This window comes from Petromyzon marinus, chromosome 46, assembly GCF_048934315.1.
Source record: "Petromyzon marinus isolate PM22_M1 ecotype Great Lakes invasive population chromosome 46, UKy_Petmar_22M1.pri1.0, whole genome shotgun sequence".
Lineage (NCBI taxonomy): Eukaryota > Metazoa > Chordata > Hyperoartia > Petromyzontiformes > Petromyzontidae > Petromyzon > Petromyzon marinus.
In genome coordinates this window covers 13,019,124-13,047,003 of record NC_133712.1, presented here as the reverse complement: position 1 = coordinate 13,047,003, position 27,880 = coordinate 13,019,124, and the positions used below count along the sequence as shown (strand labels likewise).

Genomic DNA, 27,880 nt, shown 5'->3' with positions numbered 1-27,880 from the left:
ACCACCACCCCACTAACCAGAACCGGCACGCACCGTCAACACCGAAGTTGATTAGTGCACGCGCTCCACGCACCTGGGTGCATTGTGACTCGCGGCTTTGCACGTGCGACGATTCACCGGCACCGCCCCACGCGTGGTGGCTGTGGGGTTGGGGGGGGGGATTTGCTCATCCAAACTCATCGCGCCCGCTCGATTGGTCGAGCCGGTTGCCAAATTATGTAGCTCCAAAAACAATCATCCTCGGCGCCTCCCTGCCATTGGACAGCTGCCGCGGATGACATCACCGACAGCGCGGCATAAAACCCCGCGCTCGCTTCAAATCGTCTCACACACACTTCGCCAGCTGCCAACAACGCACGGGGGCTTGCACCGGAGTTGTCGCCCTTGGCGCGGCTGGGGCTCCCCGCCGCCGCCACCAACTCCCGCGGGTCATCCGTCCAGGTTCATCATAATGGCCACCCGCGTCTTCTCTCGCTTGCTTGCCCCACTGCAGCGGCAGATTTGGCCGCTGGTGCGGTTTTCATCCTCCGCGTCTGGAGTCACGGAGGGGGTCTCAACCACCACCTCTTCTGAACCCGGCGCCAACACCTCTACACCATCTGCTGAACCATCCGCCCGGCCTCCACGCCCGAGGCCCGTCTGTAACGTCAGCGACATCAGCAGCTACCTGTGGACGCGCTACGACGAGACCAAGAAGTTGGTGAAAGGTAAGGCGAGGAGGGCCTTCTTCGCCAATATGAAGACCATTTTTTCTTGAATCTTCTAATAACACTAAGAGCTGCGCTTAGCGCGGGACTGGGTCTCTGGTCTTCCATTGTTAGTGGGCTAGCTCGAGGCGATCGTCTGGTCGGGATGATTTGTGCGCTATGGGACTGGTCCTGCTTTGGTGGTCCCCACGCTGCTACGCGTCTAGGGCTGGGTGGGTCCCCGACCCCCTTGTGTGTTTGAGTCCAGGCCACGGTTAAGTGGACGGTGATGTTTCGACCAGTCCCTTGTCTGCTTCTTCACCGCTTTGTCGTCCCCCCTCCCCTTGGAGGTATAGATTTATATATACTCTTTGAGTCTATTCGGTAAAGTCACGTAAAAAATATAAAAAATTCACGACGTTTCGATTGCAACAAGCAATCATCAGGTGTGAAAACCACTTTAGCTGCATGGTTATATACCAGTACATATCAGCAAGTGAATGTTTAATACCATATGTTAAAATATTCCTATGCTGTGGTGGTCAATCCAAACTTCACAACTTTTCAAGCCAAGGCTTGTGGATAATTGACCTTTTTCCTCTTGTGCCCCTCCAATTAGGCGGCAGTGCGCATTACAACAGAACTAACGATTACAGGGGGGGGGGGCATGGAACAATTCGGAGCTGGTCTTGCTTCGCTTCCAATACGCCTGACTGAGCCGATTTGTAAATATCGGCCCGTCTCCTGCTCCTAGGCGAGCGGAATGCGTGGGATTGTGGTGGTGCGCATCCATCCGTGGTGTGTTCATTCGATCACGTCGATAGCGGCGTGGTTTGTGTTACCCTCTGGCCAAGTCCCTTTCACTCGGACTTGCCGTTGTGGTTCCATATCGTTTACCCCGTATTCTTGTACAGAAAAAAATTAGTTCCCAGGTCCGTACGGCATACAGCCGTTTCAATACTAGCAATAAATATTGTTATCCCCTTTTCTGCGTGTGGTGGACTCCGTAGGATGACTGGTCAGAGTCTGACTTGGTCAAACGTTAGAACATCAATGAGGGATTGACGATTGTGGTGGTTCATTTTACCGCGGTGGTTGCATGGAACTTGGCTGTTAAATTGATGGTGCTTTACATTGACGACCATAGTTCACTGAACGTTAATTGTAACCATTTAACATTTATTGATTCGTTCTACTTGGGTAGTTGACTTTTCTTGTTGAGCGACTTTGTTTTTTTCTTGGCTAGCTGCTACATTTTATTGCATATTGACAGTGACGGCATTCCTTGTGGCGTTTGAGTAAATGCAAGACCCCAAACCGTATTGCACCGTGTGCTTGCAGGATGTAACAACGGCGCTGGGATTTGTATTCGTGTAATCGCACCCAGCACTAATAGCAAAATCGTACCAACGTTAAACTGCTTAAACGTTGCATTGCCAGGTGGTTGTCACGCAAGCAGTTTTAAATTGCCCGGCGAAATGCATTTTTAATCTTTACACCTGACGATAGCTCCGATGGTCGCAGCCTTGCCGTTGAGTACTTGATGTGGGCTGGACAACACAAATTGCCGCATTGGTCCCGGTAGCGATGTCGCATTACCGATTTGACCTTGGCAGCTGCCCGTTTACCGCGAGTTGACTGTTACCGACGACCTGATCGTTTTTACATCGATGTTAGTGTCCTAAAGTTGCCCGCGACGTGGTGGTGGTGCCAGCTGCACTGATGGTGGCGCGTCGCCTAACGTGCAACGCATTCCAGTCACGCGCATAGCCCACCGAGGGCGAACCCCGTTCACGAACGCCGCTCTGAAACTTGACGGTGATTAACACTTGCTTGCACGACCCTTGAAAAATGTACCACCGATGCAGTCTTTGTTTTGTAATGACAAATGTGTTTTTTTTAAGTGTCCTTATGTAAAATATAGCGCAGTAGAAAGTGTAAACAATTTATTTGAACACTGCACCGATTTATTCCGTCGCGTAAACACGTCTGCTGAAGACCGACATTTAGGTATTGGCCATCCGCTGCTAGATTTCCACCAAGCCATTGCGATCTGTCACCTAGCATGTTTACATAAGTAGGATTTTTTTAAATCTCAATCTCCGTTGCCTCCCCCTCCGCTGTCATTCCGGCCTACGAGGCATCCTGCCCAAGCCCGCAAGTCTCGTGGCAATAATTGGAACCATTTCTTAGACCCCCCCCCCCCTAGAATTCGGTGGGTGGGGGGGGGTTTCACTATGGATGTAATCAGCTGGAGCGCCCGCACCAGAACTTCCTGCAAACAATTTATAGCAACTGCGGCAAGAGGCGATCCTGCCGCACGCGCTGCGTTAAAAGCCGCCGCAGGGCTGCGCCTTTTAAAAACTCCATGCCTAAAAGCCCACAACGCTCCGACTGTTCCGTGATCGTGACTCGTCCATGGCCTGCCACTGCCTGGCGAGCCGTGCTGCCGTTCACCTCGAGCCGCCCCCCGCCCCCCCTGGCACCGTTATGGACTCGTTCCTCGTACGGAATATTTCTGGCTTAACTGGAATAAGGCGATCCCCACCCGCCGCGTCGTCTACCAAACCCACGTTACCCCACACCCCCTCTCCCCCCACCCCTTCTCGTGCCAGCTGTCTGGTAAACATCCTTCTCCAGAACGACGCGCTGTAACCGGTTCTAACCGGTTTAGTCGTAAGGGTAGCAAGATGCGCGGTTTGGATCGGGTAGGGAAAGTGAAGTGGTGGTTTAGGCCTCTTTATTTAATGCTGCTTCGGGAGCATTGCGGTTCCACATCCACCCTGCATGTCTCCACAATGGTGGAGCAGCTGGTGCCTGTGACCCTTCCCCCCCCCCCCCCCCCCCTATTCTTATGCTTGATTTGCCTAACACCGGTGGCGTGGTTTCTCATCTGATCATGCTCGTTCAATCTACGTGGACCTGCGTAGTAAAGTGTTTTTTTTTCTTTTGGTAATCCTCTGTACACGGTAGTGCCATCTGCCCTGGCTGAAGTTAAACCTAACACCCTAGCTTCCTCGTACCCCGTGCAGACATCGTGCCCCCTGGGCAATGCCACCTGCTGAACCACAGCGCCGTGTACGTCAACAACGAGCTGTGCCTGGACGACATCGGCACCTACGGCTTCGACTACGACTACACGCTGGCGCTCTACTCGAGCGCGCTGCACCACAAGATCTACAACGCCGCGCTCGACATCCTCGTCAAGCAGTACAAGGTGCATGACCGGCCACGCCGCAAATAACGATGGCAAATCCCTTGCTCCCCAATATCCCACGGTGAATGCACGTGGGAACGTTCACACCGTATGTAGCCAACCGAGTAAATTGGCGGTGGACCATGACTAAACGCATGTAAGCTGAAGCCTCTCCCCAGCAGTCGTGGTAAACTCGTGACTGTGCCATCCACCCTCCCCCTGCAGTACCCGGATGAACTGAAGAAGTACGAGTACCGGCCGGACTTTGCCACCCGGGGCCTCCACTATGACATCCACAAGGTTAGAGATGAACGGGTGTGGAAGGGGGGTCGGGTTGATGCCTGCCTGTCCACGTGTTAACTTGTCATTAGACAAGCATCTCCTGAGATGGCACTTCATTGAAGACATTCACTTGACATCGGGCAGAAACCCCACTGTAACAGGCCCCGAGTCTCTCCTGCGCATCTCCCTTGTATATCAACACAAGTCCACGCCACCTCGCTCATTCTCGCCGACTCTGAACGCTCGCACTACCGGCGGACTCCCGTCGCCTAACCATGCTCCTTTCTGACATTCCCGTAGCCACCAAGTCCCTTCGTGCTCGCAACTGATAACCATGTCATTACTTCCCGTGGCCATTAGTCCCCTTGCACAGCATGCAGGCTCTATCATTACACTTGTGAGAGCTAGAGTTGCCAACTCGGTGCGGCTATTCTGGAATGGTTTTTCAAATGTTTTTCACATCTCCCGATTTGCTTTTTCAAAAGTTGCTTGTAGATGTCATTTCCAAGAATTGTGGGGCAGTCCGGGCATGTTGGCAACCCTGTGACCATCAGTCTAGAGGTAATTTAAGCTTTTATGTAATGCCAGGTGTGGGGTCCATCCTGCTAACATGCATCACAAACAGTGGTTGACATTTACTGCAGCCTGCACCTTTTGGTTCTTGGCATCCCAGAGGGGTAGGTGCACCCCACGGATTAAGAACCGCTTGTCTTAAAGTGTGCCTGGCCAAAAGGGGTGAACAACCTTTACCAGCCAAGGTCCACTGACCTACAGTATTGCTTTATTTTCAAAAGCAACTTGGCCAGAAATGAGCTCCACGAGTTGGATTGTGGAACTATAGCAGCCAGATACTCTAAATGCACATTGTTTCTAAATGGAAACTCAACACGACCACTGAGGCTGTGCAAACTGCAAATAAACATGTTGGGATCGGACCAAATAAATCTGAGGCAGTTAAAATCTTCCCAATGTGACCACCACCTAAAGCTCTTGGCATGGCACAATTCGCTACAACCCAGAAACACATGATGGTATACAACACAACCATGCGCTGTCACGACCACAAGCTACGTGGTTGAGTGCCACCGTGGTTGGGCCTGACATAGATTCTAACTTGGCCAGGGGATTTCTGGGACTGGAGGTTTGATCAGGCGGCGGAAACTTAAAGCAGGGGCTTGTAGATTGGACCGACCCAGACCTGTTGTCAATTCTAATTGCAACGTGAACTGAAGCGACATTGCCACGATGATCATTGTGGAATGCACACGAGTAATTGGCCCCTGGGGTCTGGTACCGTTGGTCTATAACCGCCGCCTGTGTTACCAGGGGCTGCTCATGAAGATCGACGCCTTCCATCACGTCCAGCTGGGCTCGGTGTACAGGTGCGCGAGCCTGGCGACCCATCGGGACCTTGTTATTGTAGTGCCTGTCGGTTTTTTGATCTGACTTTTTGGGCTGTAATAATTTGCACCCCACCCCCTCACCGTGAAAGCCAAGGTTTGTCAGTGCAGTTCTAAGATCTCAATTCGTGACTGGTAGGCCGAAAAATTAGATTTTTGGAACACCTTGTAGAGGCCCTAACACCATCTGTAGCCGTCTGCTGCTATTGAAGGCTGCCCCACTTGTCAATGGGCGTTTTGACATACATCATCACACTGGACTGTTTTGCAGGAAGGGGTGGCAAAGGACCAGTTAGGGGATAATCGTCTCTTTGGGGATCCACATGACTTGTAATGTGTACTGCTGCTCAAACCTGCAAAAATATTCTGCATTTCAAGGTCTTGCTCTGTTACACGATGTGAAATGACCCAGGTTTGGCAGTGGGGACAATTGCTAACGGTATCTAAATATTATTTTTTTTTACTGGAGAAATTTGAGCTATGAAGGGGAATGTAACAAACAATAGAATCGAAATCCAGCTTGCATTTGTGCTGGGATGGTCACAGTCGGTGTTACTCTAACGACCATTGTCATCCACCACAGGGGCTACTCGCCGGTACCTGACGACGAGGTGATGAGCCTCTACAGTGGCACCCACGTGCGCCTTCACCAGATGACCGACTTCTACGGCAAGGTCGGTTAACACACCTTAGATTTTTTTTTCGCCCACCTGTGCCGAGCCATTTACCTGCTGCGTCGCTCGTACCAGGTTCTTGTCCCGTGCATTCCCCAGCTTGTCAACCAGTCGCTACTGTTTGCACCCAGCGGCTGTGCTGATAGCTTGCTTGCACCCTAATAACCACAAATCCCTTTCCCCGACTCGCATGATGGCAAGCTTGGAGGGTGTTTGTGGGCCTGCAGGATTTTGTCAGAGGGAGGCATGCTCATTGTCATCCTAGGAAGTGTAGGGAATGTCTGAAGTCTACATTTGTGAAGCTGGTGTTTTTCCTGAGCTTGTTGGTGTTCTGCCAATAACGGCTTGTTTGTGAACTACCCGCAGCAATACAGTCTGGGTAGTTCCCCTCCCCCATCGGAGTACGTACTGCCAGATTGAATCTGCTCGTGCACGTGTGCGAGGCACGTGTCTCCACACGCAGGCTGTGGTCTGCCTCTGCGCTAAACCACTCCCACAAACGGCACCCCTTGGGGTTGGTGCTGCCCCAATGCTGGTTGTCGGGGCTCTGCAGTAAGGGGGCAAAAGTTGTCAGGATTCCCCTCGCGTTCCATACGGCTGCCGTCTTGTGGACTGCTATAGTATAGGTAAATAGAAATTGTTAATATGCGTTTTAAACTCTCACCATTACTACCCTCTGCAGATCCTGCAGTTGTCATGAATATGTCTACGATAGCAACTCTTTGCATGCAAATATTTTAATGATGCCCCTGACTTTGTAGCACTGCATGCACCACCCATGTAGTTGTGTGTGCAAAGCACTAAAATGGCTCGCTCTGTCACAGCAGCTGCCACGTGACTGCAGGCCTCATCCGGATTTGAACCAGTCTGGCTGCGTGCCTGCCCCCTTATCAGACTCGGGATGCTTAAATGTCAAGATGGGACCTTGCATCATGGCAGACGAATCCTGGGGTTGATCCAATAGACCAATGTTATATTGCCATTTTTGGATGGCAATTGCATTTTTTTAGTGGGCGATTTGCTGATTGTCCAGGAAATAAAAAATATTTTCTCATTGGAAATTTAGCATTAGTCTCGATTCAATATTTGCCTTAACATTGCAGCTGAACGGTAGCACCTTCGGTGGCCAGAAATGTGGAGATATTTTAGAATGACTATTGTTCAACTACATTTATACCAGTTGCATGGGAACTCTATCTAGACTGCGTCCAACAAAGCTGTCTGTCCTGAATGAGCCAGGTTGCACCATCGCTATTTAATTTCATGTCCCACTAATTTAACGCACTGCGTATTGATTATTCATATGGTACGCCACCCTGTTTAAAACTGGGTATTGATTTTATCTTGGCCTGGAAACTGGCCATGTTCGTATCTCAATGCCCTTGACCCTGGTTACAATCTGGCTATACAGGCAGGTGACTCACTGAATTTCTGCAGCATATAAATCCATACAGCCAGTTTTGGTAACATTCGAAAAAGTCTTGGCAGTACTGCAATTGCCTTATGTCCAGGTTCTCACGTGGGTGCTTGTTTACCTCTTTCAAACGGGCAAATCGACAATCGTTTTTAGTTGGCTGCAGGAATGTGTGCTGGCCTGCATATTCATTTCAAGGCTGGGTATCTACAAGGAAAAATCCTGTAGATACATGGCACACCACTGCGGTCCATGATGGGTGTTTTGAACTAACTGCACGTCCAGCGTTTGCTTTTTTGACACATTGGAGACTTGCAGGCAGTGTCTTAACAGTCTTTTAGAAATTGTTTAACCCATCACACCTGTCCGTTCCATGATGTACTCGATGAGCAGGACTGGTAGATGCATCTGCCAGCTGACCAAATAACACTTTTTGGTGCAGGGAAGCCGCATGAAGCAGTACATGGATGTGTTCTCCATCCCGGAGATGACTCTGCTGTCCAGCGTCAACGACCACTTCAAGGACAACCGCATTGAGTACGACCCCATACACCTCTACAAGGATGTGTCGGTAAGTTACCCATCCGGCACTGCCAACCCCATCCTGGTACATGCGCCAATACGCGACAAACCTGCACTGACTTTTGTTTTGAACTGGGCCTGGTTGGCTCGTCTCCTCTAGCACCCTACATTTACCCCCTGTTTTAGTGCAACTTGCCACAATTTGTAGTTTATGTATCTGATCTTGTGGTATTGCTGTTCTGGACCTCAAGCTGTTGCATGGTCCAGTGTTGGTCAATGACGACCTCACTCTTAACTTTGTTCATTGGAGGGGGGGGGGGGTTAACGTTGTGCATGGCCAAACTGCTTAATTTGTCTATGCAGTGCTTATAGAAGGGGGGAGGGGGTCACTGAGTTGTCTGGGCAGTGCTAAGGGGGTCAGCTACTTGAGGCTTCGTTAGTCCAAGCATGGCATGCATTCAACCTGATCCATTATGGTCAAGTTTGCCAGCTCCCACTGGGCACTGAGGTAGCTTGGGACCGTTCCCATTCCGACCTGGGATTGCTTGCAACTAATTTGACACTGACACAAGGCTCCTGGCAATTGATAAATTTTCACCCTAGACTTTACATGGCTTGCTGTTGAAGATTTTGATCTCTTGGCATTTGCTTCCCACAATGAAGTTTCTTTATGCTTGCTAGACCACTTTTTTTATCAGACTCTTCTCAATTCCGTTTTTGTTTTTGTAAAATTCCTGGTTTCGCCTATTTTAAAGATGCCCAAGTGGCTTTTAAATGGACTAGCAAATTGGTCCAAAACGAAAAACAACCTACACTGACACCGCTATTGATGTTAACATGGATATTTGCAGCAACTACAGAACATAACGGTGTAACGAGTGACTTGTTTCCGACTCAGTGTTTTCAAGACTTGGCACAATTAAATGGACCCAACCATTGCACGTCACCAGGGGGGAGGGAGGTAGGGCATCCGTAGCATTCCCCCCCCGCCCCCAACTGTTAGTTTGGAATGTTCTGCTTGTAATACAGTCCAGCTGGTACTCTAAGACAATCACATGATTTGGTCAAACAGTGCTTAACGCCAGTTGCCTCCGTGCATCTCATGTGGTCACAACCCAGTTGCCCTGACACGGTGTTGCTGTGCGCAATACGAAGTCCACAATCGCGTCGTACCTTTTGGCATTTGCAGTGATCAATATTCTGGACGTGTTCTTAAATACGTTCCATGTAGTGTTGGTTCGGACTTGCTCCATCTGATCTATTAACTATATACCATCCTTAAGAGCGGCTTTCAGTCGAACGTTAAAGCCCGTGTCTTGGTGGTACTCTGCCGCACCATTCCTGCCCTAACCCCAAGTACTAGCAAACTGCACATGACAACACTCTGGCGTGAGCAATCTTCCTCTACACAATCTGTGCTTCGCCATATTGCCCGTGACTTGTGTACGATTCAGTTCCAAGCTTTGTGAATGGTGCCTGTGCCCCCCTACCCATGGATGAGCACAAATGGGCCCTGTTTGCCTGGTGCAAAGCCCTAAAAGGAGGGAGGAGGGGGTGGAATTTCATATAAATCTCCTACAACTGCTTGCAATGCTCAATTTGCACGAAATGGCCATGATCTAGCAGCCCTGCCCTTGTACGTCTGTTCATGCCTTTTTTGTGTGCAGCATTGCCACTGCATGTTTGCTAAAAGCGCTCCAGACGGCCATTCTGCAGCACATTGCAAAATATTGTAACAGCCAGATCCTGGGAGTGCCACGGTCTGTATCCTGGCTCCCACACAGTGAAAAAAGCATGTTTACGTTGTACGTCTAACAATTTAAATAACTATCTGTATACATCGCCTAGCTTGCTCCCTCGGTGTGCTGCATGATCTTGCCTTGCATCGATGTGTAGCATTAATTCGTTGTGGTGTAACAGGGAGAATGATGGGGGGTGCCGCATTTTGACGGTGGGGTGGATGTGGGTTCTGCTTGTGAGGGTTGTGGCTCTAACATGCAGACATACTCGGATAGATTCCCCCCCCCCCCCCCCATGCAGCCTATACAGACTGGGGGCTTATGCTGGTTGCAGAGGGCCTAATTAAGGCCATGCAGTGCACAAGGTGTCAAGCATCTGACCAACTTGTTGGTTCAATGTTGACGGCAGCACCAGAATAGGGGTAGGCTTGACTGCGTCACAGTAACTGGAACTTTTTTCATTGACTGGTCACCTGGATAAAACTGCCAGTAAGTCTTGGGCTACGTCAACCAAGGGGGGGCATCTGATCTTGGTTACATCAGGAGGGAGGTAGTGCAGGCCCTTCACTTACTAATTTGGGTAGGTCAATACTGTTCATGGTTGTGCTGGTAGTTAAATGTGTTCAGGCTGGAAAGGGGCAGGCAGCACAATATTTACACTGCAGTCACACTGTTTAAATTAGCGTCTAGCATTAGGTAAACGTTTAATGGTGGTTTGGCCTTGCCCTGGAATTGAACTCTGCGTACTCGGTTCGTAGCACAGTAATGCACGTCTTGAACAGACATTGCAACACGAGCACACTGCATGACTGCACACGCAGAGGGGATGAACTCTCCATTCCAGAAGAGCAGTTGTGCAAAAGAGCGGAAGGAAGTGGGGGTAGCAGGGGTGTTACTGAGCAGGGGTTGAAGAGCAGGCAGTGCTGACGGATTTGCATTGTTTTTGGCTCTTAATGCTGCTGAAGATGCCTTGTCTCGTTGGGTCAGACCGAGGTGTCTAGCAAGTAAGGATGCATGCCTGTAACGAACTGGCCATGCAAAAAAATATGCGGCTGGACTGTGCCAGTCGGTATCCATCGGCGTGCATATGTAATTGTGCAGACTGGCTGATTATTAGGGAGAGATTTCAAAGCTGTATGGGGGTGATCCAAACATGTAGAGGGTTGTAGTCTGTTTTGGAGGCTTTACATGGCCTATAGCTCCCAAAAGGGTTGAAGTCATCTGGCTTTGCCAGAGCACGTGCTAGTTGTTTTTTTTGAAGTTGCCACACAGCACGTGCCCTTGTGCAGACATGGTGGCAGCATAACAGTGGGGTGGTGAGGATGAAGAATAAGTGGCCTAGGTGTGACAAGAGTCCCAGACTTGTTCAAGTTGTTTTTTGATCGATAAAAACTGACTGACTATATGGCAACCAGCCGTGGCTGTCACCAACTTCTGCTAAGAGGGGGGTTTAATTGAACTTTTCACTTTTACCCAGGTACTATTAATACATGCTGGGAATCCATTTACCATTCTCACAGCCGTTGCCTCAACCTTTGGTGTGGCTTTAATGCTGAACTAATCCAGTTGCAAGATCTTCCCAATCCACTGCTGGATGGAGGCCCTTTTCCTCTTCCATACGAGTGGTTTAGCCAAACGTTGCCAACCCTGGTAGATGGGAGGGAGTTGACATAAGGTGGGTGCCTGGAATGCTTCAAATGTCTCCTACTGCTGGCCATCGCCTGTAATTGAACTTGTTTGTTAATTGCCGACTCCAAAGCATCTGCTCCAATTTTTAGGCACAAACAATATTGCTTAATATATGGATTATTCAAGTACTTGTTCTTCATGCCCGACTACAATCGTTACAACCTGGTATGTGTGCCAGCTGGCGTGTTTGGCTGAACTTGCCATGTGTAACTGGCACACTAGGCAATTTGGTTAGCATGCTATTCTACAAACCCTGTGACTTCCCTTTTTTTTCCAAATGGCTGCTTGCGGCCAATGGACAATTATCTGAATGCATTTGGGCCTCTGAAATCTGCCTCATTCGTACTTGATGTGATTATTTAAATTGCTGCTGGGGATATGAAGGTGGCCTGGCCTGCTTCTGACCACCCACCTTTAGCTTTACAAGTTTGCCAACAGCTCTTGTCCTAACATCTCTTAAGGCTATATACAAGGTATCTACATTTAACTTTATACATAATGCATGGCGCTTCCTGCAAAGCAGTTGCCTCCATTGCTGAAGTTTTTTTCTGCATGAGTGGAAGATCGGGCATCCTTACAAACGAAGGCATGCTGACCCCCCCCCCCCACATTCCTGAGGCCCTGCCTTGTACAGGGTGGGGTCTGGGAATTCTTAGCCACAAAGACGAATATTGGTTTTTAGCCCTTATCCACTGCTGCCTGAGCCCATGGCTAGTTCAAGTTAGTAAATGCACCTTCCTACTAAGATGTAGTTTAATTGAGCTTCAACTAATTTGTATTGTTTTGCTTGAATGTTTAAATCGGTGCCCTTAAAGTTCAGTAAACCTTTAGCAAATTATCCAAATAAAGATGAGACGCTGTAATATAATGGTGCTTAAAAGGCTGGGGACCTTAACAAGTGTACGATACTACTCTTGCTGCATTTAGGGCCCAGTGGTGAGGGTTGAGAGATGCCCTTGGGAGGGATTTGGGATATGAAGTGCATAGTGGGAAGCGGGCAATAGACGTAGTGGGGGGTGTAAGCGGAAGACCTGAGCGCAGTTGACAGCCAGCATCTTTTGTTAGAAAAATCTTTGGGCTCTTGAGGGGGAAGCCCAAAGGACAAGTTGGCCCTCTACGTGCACGTTGTCAGGTCGTGCGCCAGACTCCACATTCTAACTATATCCGTTGTCTGACTTTAATGATCCCCCAGACACAAAACAAATTAAAATAACCCAAAAAATAAAATTTTCACATGATGTCCCACCCTGCGTCATGTGGGTTTTTTTTTAGCTTTGTCGTAACGGATGAGGGGGGGGGGGGGCTGTCTGGAATGGCAGCGCCTTTTGTGCTGTAGCCAGCAGTGCTCTTGCCTGGCCTGAGCACAGATGCAGGATCACAACCTTTGACATGACCCCTACATTGATCGAGTGAGTCGCCCTCTTTGCTTTTAAGAGCTTGACAAAGGTTGAGCTCCCCTCCCATATGCGCGTGAGTAATTGGAAACTTGGCTGCTTTATGGGACAAACATTGTGAGTGGTTGTGCCCCTGCCTCCACTGAATTTTAGCAGCTTTTGGTTCATGTCCAGGCCATCGCTAACATTAGCAAATGTTATTCAAACGTTAGGCCTTCCCTAGGTTCACTCACTTGGCATAACTGTTCATGTGTGCACGGCTATAACCGTGGTTGGTGTTCTGTCTCCCCACCCTCTGTTATTGTGGCTCTAACATTGCTTGTTAAAAGGGACTAAATAATTTAGGGGTTTTTAAACTGACCAAATCTTGACCCTTGCAATTTTCAAACCGTTGCCCTGCTTTAATCTCAACTGGAGGCCCAACATAATCGCTGAACTTGACCATTACACTGTTCTTGACATCACCGAAGTTAAACGTGCATGGCTTGGAAATTAAAAAATAATTGTCGTTTTTGCTGTACAGCCTTGAATCGTGAGGGTCTGTTCTGCCAGGATTTTACAAGTTCTAGTAAAACGGGCAACCTGCAAAAGGTGTTAGCAAGACAACATTTTGACACTGCAACTCCACGTAATTGTCGAATCTGCTGCTGACAGATTCCTCAGCTTTTTTATACTGAAGGTGACTCGTCTTTTCACGTTTCTGTTTTGTGGCCAGGACGCGGTGAGGGATGTCCACGTGAAAGGGTTGATGTACAAGATCATTGAGGAGAATCTTGGTATGTTCACACGTGGCTAGAAGTCCCCTGTGTAACCCACATGGGCTAAAGGGAAAGTAATTATAGTGAGCACCCAATTGGTGGGGGAATGAAGCAACCACACCCAGCCACCTTTGTCTCCCACTACACGCTATACCAGGTTTTCCAACGAAGGCCCAGGTCTAGTGGGTATTTGTCAGATGGTGATTGCTGTTGGCTCTGGCCTGATTTGTAGTAGTGCATTTTCAATGGCTGCACAGCTATTCCCCATGGTGCATAAACAAACGAGGAGATGGGTAGACACTTATAGGGCTAAACACTGACATACAGAAGGCCACATCTTGTAAAATTCAGTGGCCAAACCAAGTGGTGTTGATACTTTTGAAATCTGCTCGATGGGCGGCTATTGACTTTTCCTGCCACACTTGCCGTGTGGCATTTCAAACCCTCTCAGGCAGTTGTGTCGGGAACCCATCCTACCCGTGCCACTTCTTAACGTGTACATGCGTGTGTTTAACATGACCCTTGCCGGTATATGCTAGAGGTGGGTTGATGAATTGCAAAGGTTGTGAAACCCTCCCGTGAGCATTGGGCAGCATACCCAATAGGTTGCTAGTTCACTTGCTTTACTGCTGTCTAATCTCCATCTGTACGGAGTTGCCCCTTCGTGGATGTGGGCTTTTTCTGTTGCTCTGTTCTGCTAAAGTGTGCATTTTAATTGGCTGAACATTTTAAAAATAGACCCAATACAGCAGGAAACCCCTCTCAATAATCCAAAGATGCTGGCTCTTCTGGGTCAAAAAGTAACCATTCAAGTCTATCCATTTCTACCCTGTTTCCATGCTTCCTCACTGCCAGCCTGCATTCACCCCCTCTGCACTCCATTTCAGCCTAATTGCTATCACCCCCTCTTCTCACCCTTTTCACTCTCCCAGAGGAGTACATCCAGAGTGGGGAGGAGACCTATGCTGTCCTCCAGAAACTCGTGAGCTATGGCAAGAAACTCTTCCTCATCACCAACAGTCCGTTCAGCTTTGTGTGAGTTAATCCCCCTGGGTTTGGCTCTTGCCACCCCCAGGCACTGCAACTACTCAAATCGACAACCTACATTTGCATTTAATCAAGGCCATTGATGATTATTTTCTCGACTTTGCCCAAATAAGTCTACAAGTTGACATGGCCACGATGGGAAAAACTTGGTCTGAAATCAAATTGCGGGGGGGGAGTTATGGGCGTTCCATACCTGGTGGCCAATGTCTCAAGTTGAGACTGGTGCCAGGAAAGCTGGTCCCATCGCTTCATCCTGTTCCAGCAGCAGGGGACAGAGGTTGAGCCAAGGCGAATTTGTTCCATCTTGAAACAATGACCATGGCGGTGCTCTGTCTGTGTTGGTGCCGTACATCCAATAGTTTGTTATTTTCATGTCCACCCTGCGTTTTTATTGGAGCCCTGGGAAGCGGATGCAGAGCCAACTGATGCCAAAACTACTGTTTCGGAAGATGAATTTCTTTCCAGGTCGTGTGAACCGGAGTAGGTGATGTACAACGCATGGCCATGGCACTTGGAGTGGTTTACTTGCTATAAACATTCCCTTCAATATGGAACCCATTGCCAAGCCCCCAGTGGGCCCCATGTTTTATGGAAATGTTTGCGTTCCAATTTTTAAAACGATACAAACTTAGTCCATAGGTTGTGTATTTGGTACCAAATGAGACACACATGCTATTCATGAAACACTGGCCTTTGCACCACATTAACACGTTGTGGTTGATGTTAGGGCACGGAACCAGTTGGGTTTTAGACTGGAAATTGACCTGAGGGTATTAGTTCCTCACAATGTTTTAAATTGCTTTAGAAAATATCGAACTTTTGCAACATTGCTTAAGGACAAACCATTGATTGTGACCCAACTCTCTGTCCTTGGCTCTGCAGCAACAAAGGGATGCTGCACATGGTGGGCGAGGACTGGCGCGAGCTGTTTGACGTCATCATCGTGCAGGCTGAGAAGCCGGCCTTCTTCACGGACAGCGCCAAGTATGAAGGGGGGCCCCCTCACCCTCGCCTCCTAAACACTCGCAAGCCGGGCTTTGCACTTGTGTTGCTTTTTTAACACGTGGCACACCAGGGTTGGCAGGACCATGCAAATAACATGCTGGGAAATGCCCAAACCTACTGGGCTTGGTTATCAAATGGAAGTGTATCAAGTGGACTTGCCCTATAGAAAAAAATGCTTGGCCCAACAGTTGATGGGAAAGTCCTATGCGTGCTTATTAAAAATAAAAAAAAAAAATTCCTGAACTTTAGCACAGTACGTAGCCAGCCATGTACCCCAAATCTTTCCGTTCAACTCGAGCTGTGTAGACTGGTTTCTTCCCCCAATGTTGAGGTTGTGATCTCTGATCGACTCCCAACCCTTAGTGACCATGAATAATGTAGAGACCCAAGATGCGACTGCTTGTTTTGGATCGGCGAGGCTGCGCTCACTGCCAAATGTAACCAGCACCACAGTCCAAACAAACTCGAACATTGCTTTAAAACGAACTTTATATTACCACTTGGATTCTCCAACTCTCTCATGGCTCTAAACATGGGTGTGGCACACTTTGCCAGGAACCTGTTTATTCTTTGATCCCATTACATCAATACTGCCAGTTAACTCTATCCTGCCGTGTGCTTCCCCAGTACCATTAGTTTCCAAATGTTTGCACTCCTTTCCATAACCAAGCTTGGTAATCTTTTGGTGTAATGTACTTTGTCAATACCGTTAATTTATTTACAAGGTTAAAATGTTTCCATGCTTGAGATTTAATATGTAAAAAAAACTTTCTCTAAGCATTATCTGCTTCGTGCTAACCCATGAAAGCCACTTTAATCTCAATCCAAAGTCGCGTGCCACTAGCTTTTTGTGACTCTGCTGCCTCATGCCAAGATATAAATGTTTTTTGGAGTCTTAAACTCAGCTGAGTGCACGGTCTGTCCTCTGAATTGGATAAACACTTTTGCATCTAGCCTGCGGCCTGAACTTTAAGGGTACATAATCCTAATGTTTCTCTGCTATTGACATCCCTGCTTGTCAATAGAATAACAATCTTAGGTTCATGCTGTCTCGACTAAGCAAATACCTGTTCCCCCCCCCCCCTGTTTCAGCTGGGGGCAACAGTGGAAGGAAACAGGAGTGAGGGCCAATGTGCTGACCTTTCAGGAAAACAAATAGAATCCCTCACTTGGCACAACGCCTTTTTTACCTTGACCTGCCTGCTGGGGGGTGGGAGGGGGGCTGAACAAAAAGGAGGAACCTGAATGAAAACCTGGCTCTCAAGTGTGGTTTGTGGCTTATGAGGGAATGGAACTGGCAATGACTGCTGTCGCTGCAGGCGCTCTCTTCACTTGACCCACCCAGAGATGCATCCCTGTTGTCAAGCCATTGCCAGAATGAAGGCCTGGGCCCCCACCCCCTGTCTGCCCCACCCAACAGCATGTCACCTGGATACCACCATTCTGTATTATTTTGGCATTGCTAACACCTACTCCTGCAAGAATCTCAATCATGGCTCTTTTACCTCCTTTCCCAGTTGTGCCTTTGACCAAAGACTCATTGAACAATCAATTTGACTTTAGTGAATTTATTCCTGGTCATAGTACCCTGCTTGCAGAACTCTGGGGAAAATCAACATTTTTGGGGTTCCATTTTTTTTCGTTTAAGCTGTGGTGCGATGTTCACGTCATTTATCTCCTGCAGGCCCTTCCGCCGCCTAGACGACTCTGGCTGCCTCCAGTGGGACAAGATCGACAAACTGGAGAAGGGCGAGATCTACCAGCAGGTAAAACGGCCTATAAGCTACAAACTTTTCTTTTGCTGCTTTTGGGTCAAACCTTTGAGGCTGGGTGGCTTTGTTCAGATGCTGTTGCTGGAACAACTTTCTCCTATTCTGGATTTGACCTAGCTTTTTACAACTTTAGTTTTGCTCTTTACATCTTGCACATGTTACACTTCATGTTTTACACTTGAAGTAGCTTGAATCAGGACGACTAAAAATTTATTTCGGTTGCCCATAACTTCAACTGGTTTCCTAAGTGTCAATGCATTAATCTCGACCTAGTAACCAAAATTACAATCTCAAATCCTGAGCTTAAACCCTATTGATGTAGCTCTGAAAAACAACATCTGGGATAAATATTCCTACCCCTCCTCCTTGCAGGACTTCTCACCTTTAAGGCATCTTGTCAGATTCTATGTGTCCCTTTTTTAGAGTCATCTCAAAATGATGCTCATGTGCCGATTTCCAAATGGATTTAGTCACGTGACAACCAAAAGTTGGAGGTGCACGTTGCCTCAACGGCTACCATGGCCGTTGTCCAAGGTCATTGAAACGTGGCAATGACCAGTTTACAATCCGTCTCCCACGGGCACCGTGCATGCTGTTGCCAACCAGTGCCTCGCATGGATTTGGTCGGTGGGCTGTTAAAGCTGGCAGCACAAGGCCTTCACTCGTGGTGATGGATGAGATTTTTGTAGTGGGGCACATGAGGTTTGCACAAACCAATGGGTGTTCACGTCACCCCTGTTTTAACGGCTTGCACGGTACTATCAACCGCCATGGTCAAATTCAATGATTAACGCATTGAATCGTTAATTGGGGCCAGTTTATTCCATGCCTGGCGGCAAGACTTCATTTTTGCCATCTGGGTAGGGTGACCTGCGAAATGTATCCCTGAACCCGGCACGCCACGTCCAGTAACGTTTGCATGATGGCTGGTGGTGTCGCATACCACGTTCTACTCGTGGGGTTTGGGTGTAATTCCGTTTGGCTCGAACCAGGGATTTAATTTCAGCTAGGGTCTTTGTCCTGTTCAGTGACCCCCCCCCCCCCCCCCTGCAATGCTCGCAAAGAAATTAATCTCCTGCCTAGCAACGTCCATATGCTGCAGCCTCCGCTGTCTGGGGTGTTTTTTGTTTGGACCAGCAATCCCTGATGGTGCATGCAGCCGTGGGGGGTGAGGTTGACGGGGTAGTGTGACTGTCGGGATGAGGCTGCCTACGTGCAGGCTCGCACGTGCCGCTCCAGACACTGCCCCACCGCTCCCCACCAATCCCCCCCCCCCCCCCCCCGATTTTAAGGGGGACGTGGCGGTCAAAGCCATTGCCAGCCCCGGTCACCCACCCATCGCTCCCGTGTGCCTTGTCGCACTGCGGAGGCAAGAGCGTTACAGGGGGCTGTAGTTTAAAAAATTAAACCTTAATTGCACACGACGCATGTGGCTGAGCCCAGGAGGTTTATCAGGTACCGCCTTGTGTGTTGCATATGGGCCGTTGTCCATAATTTACATTTTTGCAAGGGAGACCTGTGGATGCTTTGTGTTCACACACCTCGCATTAGCACTTGGCTACTGCGCACGCCGCAACCAATTTGCATACCGCTCCATCTTTCACGCTCCTGATGCTTTTGCTTTTTTTTATCAAGCTACCGGCAGTGACTTTGCAATAGCTAGAGCTGAACGTTGACGAAAAATCGCTGGTACACGGCTTTGACACCAAAAGCTTGTAATGTGGCTCAATGACTCAAAAGACCCATTGATATTCATGGATGTGGCTGCGGTGCTACGCAATGATCTCCCACCCCCCTCCCCCGTGTCTGCGAATGGAACATTCTTGTCGCTGCCTGACGACAAAATTCGTGTTGCCGGATTGAAGCTTTTTACCTTCAGATGGCGGGGGGGGGGGGTGTAGCCGATTTAATTCCATCCTTTGTATTGGAGGGGGACGGTGGTAGAACAGAACGGTTGGGGCAGTGGCTTTTTTCTTTACGCAACTCGAGTTCAGATTAAAATTCATTAGATGAGAGATTTTTTTTTTTAATCTGGAGGTATCGTCCTTACAAATGCCCCCCCCCCCCCCCGACTTCCTGCCCAAGACCATGTGTTTTTGTTAGCAGCCCTGCGCTGTTTACGGAACGTCGAGTCCGTAGGGGGCGGGAAGTTGAAGCCGTTTGTTTACGTGAGATATTTAATTACTGCTGCTGTTGCGTAAGGGCGAGGGGGGGGGGGATCTTGAAAAGTCTGTGCCACTCTGGCCTCGCTGGCATGAGGAAGACGATTTATTAGATTAAGAGCCCATGCACTTGCTAGTGGCCACGTGAGCACTTTACCAGCATGCACAAAACAAATTGGGTTGCGGTACAGTGAAATTAATTCAAGATTAGTTGCGTTATTTCCATGAAAGCAGGTCCTTTTAAAGGACGTACCAAGTTTTTCCAAATACATTCGGCAAACTGGCCAGGTTGCGATTTGAGTTCGCGTGACTTCGCAATTTGGAAAGACCAAGTTCAACCCCCACCCCCCACCGACTAGGGTCTAAAGCTTTTTAGGCGACGAGAATGGTTTTTTTTTCCTGTGGCACGACTGGCCTCTATCGGCCAGACGTGGAATTCTCACTAGCTGGGTATCCCCTACAGAAGTGCTACCCCCCCCCCCCATGCCTGTTTTTGACCGGCAACTCTCCACGTCGCATGAGACACTTTGTCTTTTAACACTGCTGGCGACTCGCGTTTTGAAACTTGGTCCACGTCTTGCCTGCTTTTGGACATTTGCCGTGTACATTCTATTGTTAAGATTTAAATTCTTAACCTGCTTGGTGGCATTCATCCGCTGGTACCCAACGGTTTAACCTAATCTCATCGACTATCGGTGTAGGCAAAGTGCGTAATTTGGCTTTATCAGGTTACAGCTTGATTTTGTGTTAAGCCTCGGCAAATAATTGCAAAATATCCCGCAGTCACTTGGCGTTGATTTGATTTCAATCCCTTAAGCCAATTTTTAATTGGCTTAACGTGCTAACTGTAGTCCATCAGTTTTATAAAACAAGCTGGACTTAAACCAGGGGATTCGTTTGTGGCCGGCCAAGACTTGCAGAACTGGTTTGCAAAATAGGCATGGCATTTAATGATGTGTAAACCGTAACCCACTTGGCATTTTGGGCAAATGGAGTTCGACTGCATAGCACCCATGGGGGCTCTGCGAGATACCCGAGGGGACAATTACTGTACACACGGTGCACAATCTACTCCTGTGCAATAACCACATTGCTTGTCCTGGCATATCCTGATATGCACCTGCTTGAAGGCGTTCGTGCAACGGGTGGATGGAATATGGTTGTCGTTCACACCCTTTACGCTCTAAAGGGTTCAACCAGCAGCAGTTGACAACGATGGCACTTGTAATGCTCGGTGACATGCAAGGCACCCCTGTAGCCAAACGGCAGTGGTGGTACACCAAACCGTTACCTTTGTCTGCTTGTGCCCCCCCCCCCCTGCCAGGGTAACCTTTATGAGTTTCTGCGTCTGACTGGCTGGGTCGGCACATCCGTCCTCTACTTCGGAGACCACATCTACAGCGACCTTGCCGTGAGTAGCATTGTGCTCCTTCACGCTTCGCTTATTGTACCTTTTTCTCAACGTGAGGCCTCCAGTTCTTGACACTTTCCAGAGGTTCCTGACACGGTGCAGTCAGGGCTGTGATCTCAACGGAGTTTTTCAGTGTTACGATTTTTTTCTTTTTTGTAAAACTCGTTGCTATGAGAGGAACTTAAGAACCTCAGGAAAATGCGTGTAGACCTAAAGGAGAAAATACAAACAAGCGCCCAAAATTGTACCCTAGCCTCAAAATCCCCCTTAAGCAAGTTTGCAAGAGGTCTGTGGTGTAACATGTGACTGTAATTTTTAGTTGCACTATTGTGGCACCCTGGCTTTTTCTTTTAATTGTAGTATGTTTGTGTAGTGTGGCAAATTACAGCAGCTACAACGCGACTTAACTTATGGACACTGTCGTAATTTAAATTGCCATAACATTTATACCGTAGCCAACAATGTTACTCCTGCAATCGTGGGGGGATGGCCTAATCCTTGATCTACAGCCTCTGCCCTGCTACCAGTGGCCACAAACCCACACCACCCAAGTACCTGATTACACTTTTACCTACCCACAACTTGCTCGTCTAACTCTGCTTGCGTCTCCCATGCCCACCCTTGGCGGTGTTGCCAGGACCTGACCCTCCGTCATGGCTGGCGCACGGGCGCCATTGTTCCAGAGCTGGAGGGGGAGATCCACATCATCAACGGGCAGGAGTACACGGACGCCCTCACCTGGCTACAGTCTCTCACCGGGCTGCTGGAGCGCATGCAGGTGAGGCATGGCTGTGCTGTGAAGGCGGTGGCGATTTGCTGGAGGTCGGCTGTGCTTTTGGGGCTTGTAAGTAGTGGCATGATGGCCGGGTGTTTGCCTTTTTACTAGTTCTATAATTTTAATGTTTGCGTGGCTCATGATTGTTTAAACAGGTGTAGTGCTGAACACCACACGGTACAGTAGCAAATGCCGAGAGCTTTGGACCAACTGAAATGCTCATTCCAAACGTACTCTAGGCCAAGTGGCACTTGCCATGGTCTCGGATTATCTACCCCTATCCCCAAATGCGTAGCTATTGGCACTAGGTACACGTTTGGCTTTGATCTGTGCAACGGCTTATCTGGATAACGGTTTGGGCGTCTTGTTTCAATGATGACATTGCCATTCCAGTTGGTTTAATTACTGTTTTTCCTTCGTGTTGTGCTCCATTACTTAAACCTAGTTTGTGCATTCCCATACGTGCTGCAGCCTTTCACCTTGGTACATTGTTTTTACTGTTGCTCATGCCATAGTTGTCTGCATGTATGGTGTCTGCACAGATGTACCGTGGCCAGGAGGCTCAGGTTATCCTGACTAAGTGGATGGAAGAGCGAGAGGAACTCAGGTGAGGAGAGCAGTGATGTAATGTGAATTTTGGGTGATGCTGGCATTCAAACTGCGTTGTATGACCCTTCAATCTCTCTGCTCCAACCCGTAATGTACCACCACTCTATGCTTATCCCGACACAAGTGAAACTTCCACCTTGCCATACTGTGCCACCCAAGTTTTATATAGTGGACTATAAAATGGTATTATGGCACATGCACTTCTACTAACTCAATGACCAGATGTTTTTCCTAAACATGGCTAGTATCAGCAGTCATAACGTCATTTTTCTGCACCATATCTTGACCATTAACGGATGCGCATGAAGTTCCCTCAAACGTGCTCCTTTTTAAGGTGGTTCATACAACTGACTAACATGTACTTTAGCATTTAGATTCGGTGTCCAACACTTGCCATGTTGGACCGTTGTCCAGTGCAGCACTTCACACATCTGCCCCCAACCTTGATTGACTTGTCCTGAGCAGTTGATCACCCTCTGCTCTGGGAAACGTCCAATTAAATGGCCTTTAACCATTCTATAGGATCCTGAAAGCAACCTTTGTCTGGACCAGGAGGCAAATTCCCACAACTAGGCATCCTTAACCTTTTTATACCTAGATTCCTCCCAGTTTATATACATCTAATTCTGACGTTGCCACCTGCAGGGAACTTCCTTGCATTGTTGCTGCTTCAAACGTTTTTTGCAACCTGCCCAGGAAGTTAAAAGTTAACGTTTTCGTTTTTATTTCGGGCACTTACCCCCCCCCCCCCCCCCACACGCCACCATTTTAGATCCAAGACCAAGAACCTCTTCAATCCGTACTTCGGCAGCATCTTCCGTACGTTCCACAACCCGACGTACTTCTCGCGCCGCCTGTCGCGCCTTGCCGACGTGTACATGGCGTCGGTAAGCTGCCTCCTCAACTATGACATGGGTTACACCTTCTACCCGCGCCGCATGCCACTGCAGCACGAGTCTCCCCTGTGGATCGACCAGCTGTGCACCGGCTGCGTCAAGACTCCCTACCTAACCGAGATGTCCAACATCCGTTGAGTGCCTCTCCAAGCCTGCGCCCCCACCACCCCTCCCCACTTACACCCAGATTGTCTCTGGACGTGCTGTGCTGCTCTCTTGCTGCCCCCCCCCCTTCCCTGGCTGCCTGTCAGACTGGTTGGGTGTTTAGGGGTCACTTGAGCAATCGGCAGATTGTTGGTAAAGATCTGGCAAAGGAAATGGTCTCATTTTGAGGTGGGTTAAGTGTAACATCTGTTCTTAACTCCATTGTTGGCCCGTGACAAAGTTTGAAAGGATAGATGGGTAGTTTGTGGAAGAGGGAGTGTAGTGAGTCTGTCTGCCAGAGATGGCCTGACTTGGGTGCTGGGCAAAGGAGGTGTGCTTTGGCAGGCAGTAGAGGGAGCGATGTTGGTGATGCTGATGAATTGGAGACCTTTGACTCATCTGTCTCGTTGGTGCTTTGGAACAGAACTGTTTGACCTGGGTAAGTTTCAGAGGGGAGGAAAAATGGCTTTGCCGCTTGGAGGTAAGCGCAGTAACCATCCGCTCGTGTGGTGTTGTCGTAGCCAGACTGCATGGCAAGGTCCACCTGGCTTCAGCTATCCTTGAGCAATTTAAGCGTTTCCTCAACCTAAACTTCCTTAACTCTATCCCTAACCTCGTACATAACCTTATCCCTAAAAATGTTATCCACCTCTACAAGGGTTGTTTGAATTGGCGTCACAACCTTCACCTCTTCTCCCCCTTCATTCCTCCTACCCACGTCAAACTTTCTGTTTAACTTTTATAGTGTTCCCATCCGTAGTATTTTAGTCTGATGGTAATAGTAGTAGCGTGTGATTTTTACCCCCCCCCCCCCCCCAAGGGAATTTTCGTCGTTTTAACTGCCGCTGTAGTCGTCTCTGGACGGACAGACGCACAAAGGTGGAGCTGACGGGTAGCACGAAGCCTCCCGAATCCCCTAATTGACAACCAAACTTGGGTGGTGACGAAATTCCAGAAACTTTATCAATTTTTGAAAAACACTTTTTAACTTTCGCATTTCCTTTTTAATTCATTGTAGCTGGCAAAAGTGTGTTTGTAGTTTTTTTAGAACGGGTTACACTCTGGATTTGACCCCAGTGCTGGGGACTTCAAAACTATGACTTGTACCTGCTCCCTCCCGTTAAGTTTCATATTTTGTATGCTTAGTACCCCTCGTTAACTAGTTGACTTGGTGATAAACCAGAATGAGATGAAAGAATGTTTATCGTAATGGCTGCCTTATGAAATGGAAATCAAGTTATATACCCAGGTATCCAGATTATTAATGTATCCGTGAGTATGAATATCTGATCAGTATACGCGGTTACCTATCTAAACTACCAAATGCTCGTTTTTACCATATGACAATCCTGGAACCTATGTGCATATGCTAATTCACCTGCAAGAAAAACTAATAGAACCCAGTCTGCATACCAATGTACCACCCAAGTTCTGTATCCCTACCTGAAATATCAGTCTTAACACCTTTGCACCAGCATACCCAAATGTGCACATATACGTTAACTGGATGCCTTCTGGGTTAGTTTAAGTTGTCTAACGGCAAACGCTAGAACCCCCCCCCCCCCCCCCCCCGTGATTATCCCACTCATGCCTTGTGTTTACAATAGATGTATTACCTAAAACCTCGCAGGATGTATCCACAACCATCGTTGTGTAACTTTAACTAAAGACACGTTTGCAATTTTTTTAATGACTTGAAATTGTCTGCGGGAAGATGAAGCATTGCTGCCCAACTGCATGCGGATGGGCAAAGATGAGACTTACAGGGTAATGACGATGCAAGTGACTTGTTTTTAAAGATGTAGTTCACATGTCCACCGGGTGACTCGAAAGGTGTTGTCGATTGCTTTTCGTTGCCGGTAATTTTGTAGACTTCTTGCACTCGGCCGTCTCGTTTGCTGTAATTGTATTGCAGATCGTTTCCTGCTTGACAAATTCGTCAATACCCTGCGCGAGTTTTTAATTCCCCCCCCCCCCCCCCCCCCCCCCCCCCGTGGTCTTTCTGCACCAGATTTGTTTTGACCACGATTCCCAGCGTAAGTTTGTCACGGGACGAGGGCTCCCATGCCCACAAACCCATTTTTCCCACCTGTGAGATTGTGCCAGCGTGCTACGGCACTTGCTACATTTTCCATTTGGCACATGCCAAGCACCACCCTGCCAACGCCAAACTATGGCAGACTGGTGCATGCGTAATCTTAATCTTGACGGCATAGATTCAACTGCTGCCAAAACCCCAGGCTGCTCAAAATCCCACGGCTCGCGACAACTCGTGCTACCCCATGTGGTGCCTTGGGCTGCACATTGGAGGTGATTTTATCCACCGAGCCTGGAAGGTGGCAGCAGCGGGAATTGGCGGCTTTGCTCCTGGTGCAGTGGTAACGCAGATTTAAAGTGGGCCCTCTCAGATCATGACGGTGTTTGTGTGCAGTGTGCTCCGACGGTGGTGGTTTTGACGCGTTATATCTCGCGATGCCGCAGTGATTGAACTGTAAACGGGGCGACGTCCAGAACCGAATGTGGTCTCGCTTTTTTTTTTCTCCCCGGGCTTTCAATTCATCTCGTTTTTGGCTTTTCTTTGTAGCTAATACAATGGTGAATTCGGTATAGGGCAATTCCATACGCAGTAACTGTACAAGTTACAGGTACTGCCAACCAATTCAACTTTTGGAATAATGATGGCAGTGTATTTTGTCCTCGTGCTACCGCAGTGGATTTTGTGGCGCGCCGCACTTGTAATGCAGAGGTCGCCGGTTTTTTTTATTCAAAAATATTTTCCCCAAATTAAATTGCCAAATTTAAATGCTTCATATTTCCCCTCCCCCACCTCTCCCCTTGACTCTGTCTCCCTGAAGTGTGCCCCCCCAGCAGTAGTGAGTAATGTGCAGTGCCACTTTGTAGCCCCCCCCAGTCACAACAGCCCTGTGGCTTTTGCGAGGCCCTGGTGAGATTTGGTTTGCAGCGTCGACGTCCCGTGGAGTCCTGTTGTTTCTCGAAGCTGTTACGCGACTTTCCATTCAATAAAGCTGGTTTTCATTCTCTTTGACGTGGTATTTCCTCTCTCGCGTGGAAAAAGTATTTGCGAAAAGTGCCGCTCTAATTTATGCATGAGAACATTGTACATGGGTTGGTTAATATGTAATCTTCGAGTCGGCATAACCCAATGGTTTTGAGTTGCTTAATGTAACTTTTATTCGCCGTGTCTCCACAAATGTAGTCGCAAGAAAATTTTGGCATAAGGCTTGCTGTTTATACGCGACCTTGCCCTGTTTTCACCTATCGGATATACGAAACCAAAACGATCTGAATTTGTACTCTGACCCGTCTTGCATTATCACTCAAGATTGCCTTCAAGAACTGGTCCAGGTCCTGCAGATCCTTGGCCTTTCCTTCCCACTCGATTAAACGTAGCCAGACTAGACAATTGGCTTCGTCTTAATGTGTCCCATTTACATTCCAAAACTTTAACAGGAATAGGTAAACGCGTTCTCAGTGCGCGCTAATTTAGACCAGGAGACCTTTATTTTGACCGACTATTCAACGTGACGAAATAAGTGGCTGGCTTCCTTTAGATACATGACGTATGAAAGCTACCCACTTGGCACATCAAATTTGATTTAATTCTGGAATCATTTCAAGTTTGGAGTGCAATGAGTCCATTGGACAAGTGTTCCGCCTGAACTTTTGTCGCCTTGTCCGACCTGGAATCTAGTGGTTCCATTTGCGTCCATTTTTATTTTAAGCCTTGGTACAGTTTGTATAAAGTTGGTTACGAAGGTCATATAGTTCCCAAATATTGGCACCAAGTGTTTCGCTTTAACGTGTGTATAATCTATTTCGACGTTTGGCTTGCTTGGATGCGTTGACCTTGTGTAATTCCTAAACGGTCACGAAAGCTCAAGTGTTATTTCCAGCCCTGGGTAGAGGCTGCCGTCATTCCTCAACCTCGCCTCCGTCTGCTGCGCGCGCGTCCTGCCGCTAGGGGGCAGTCTCAGACTTCACGGAGTGACATCCACCCCCTCGCCCCCCTGGCCGGCTGCTCGCCTCTCCAGCCATCGGTCCGGTTGCGAGGGCCACCAAGCACCAGCGACTCCTGCTGGGAGTTGCAATGAGGCCTTTTACGAACTTTACCGGCGTGGGGGGGGGGTCTCGAATAGTTGAGCCATCGTCTGCGGTGCCCAATCCACGTGGGCCTGAAGGCGTCCCCCCCCCCCCCCCCCTTCAAGACGCTACCATCCTTCACGGGATCTCGCCTTGATGCTCCACGAGGCGCACGTGCGTCACGAGCTCATTTGAGCGCTCCGT

The 27,880-nt window shown here is 48.5% G+C and overlaps 1 protein-coding gene across 1 annotated transcript; it reads left to right on the top strand.

Moving 5' to 3' along the window:
- Nucleotides 1-309: 309 nt before the first annotated feature.
- On the top strand, nt 310-26,616 carry LOC116952370 (5'-nucleotidase domain-containing protein 2-like). The gene is made up of 14 exons (XM_032971658.2): nt 310-707; nt 3,719-3,903; nt 4,108-4,182; nt 5,491-5,546; nt 6,148-6,238; nt 8,095-8,223; nt 13,712-13,772; nt 14,687-14,789; nt 15,684-15,785; nt 17,491-17,572; nt 21,065-21,151; nt 21,789-21,929; nt 22,469-22,533; nt 23,308-26,616. Exons 1-14 carry the CDS (start codon nt 452-454, stop codon nt 23,567-23,569), a joined length of 1,695 nt encoding a protein of 564 aa, XP_032827549.1. The 5' UTR covers nt 310-451; the 3' UTR covers nt 23,570-26,616.
- Nucleotides 26,617-27,880: the final 1,264 nt, after the last annotated feature.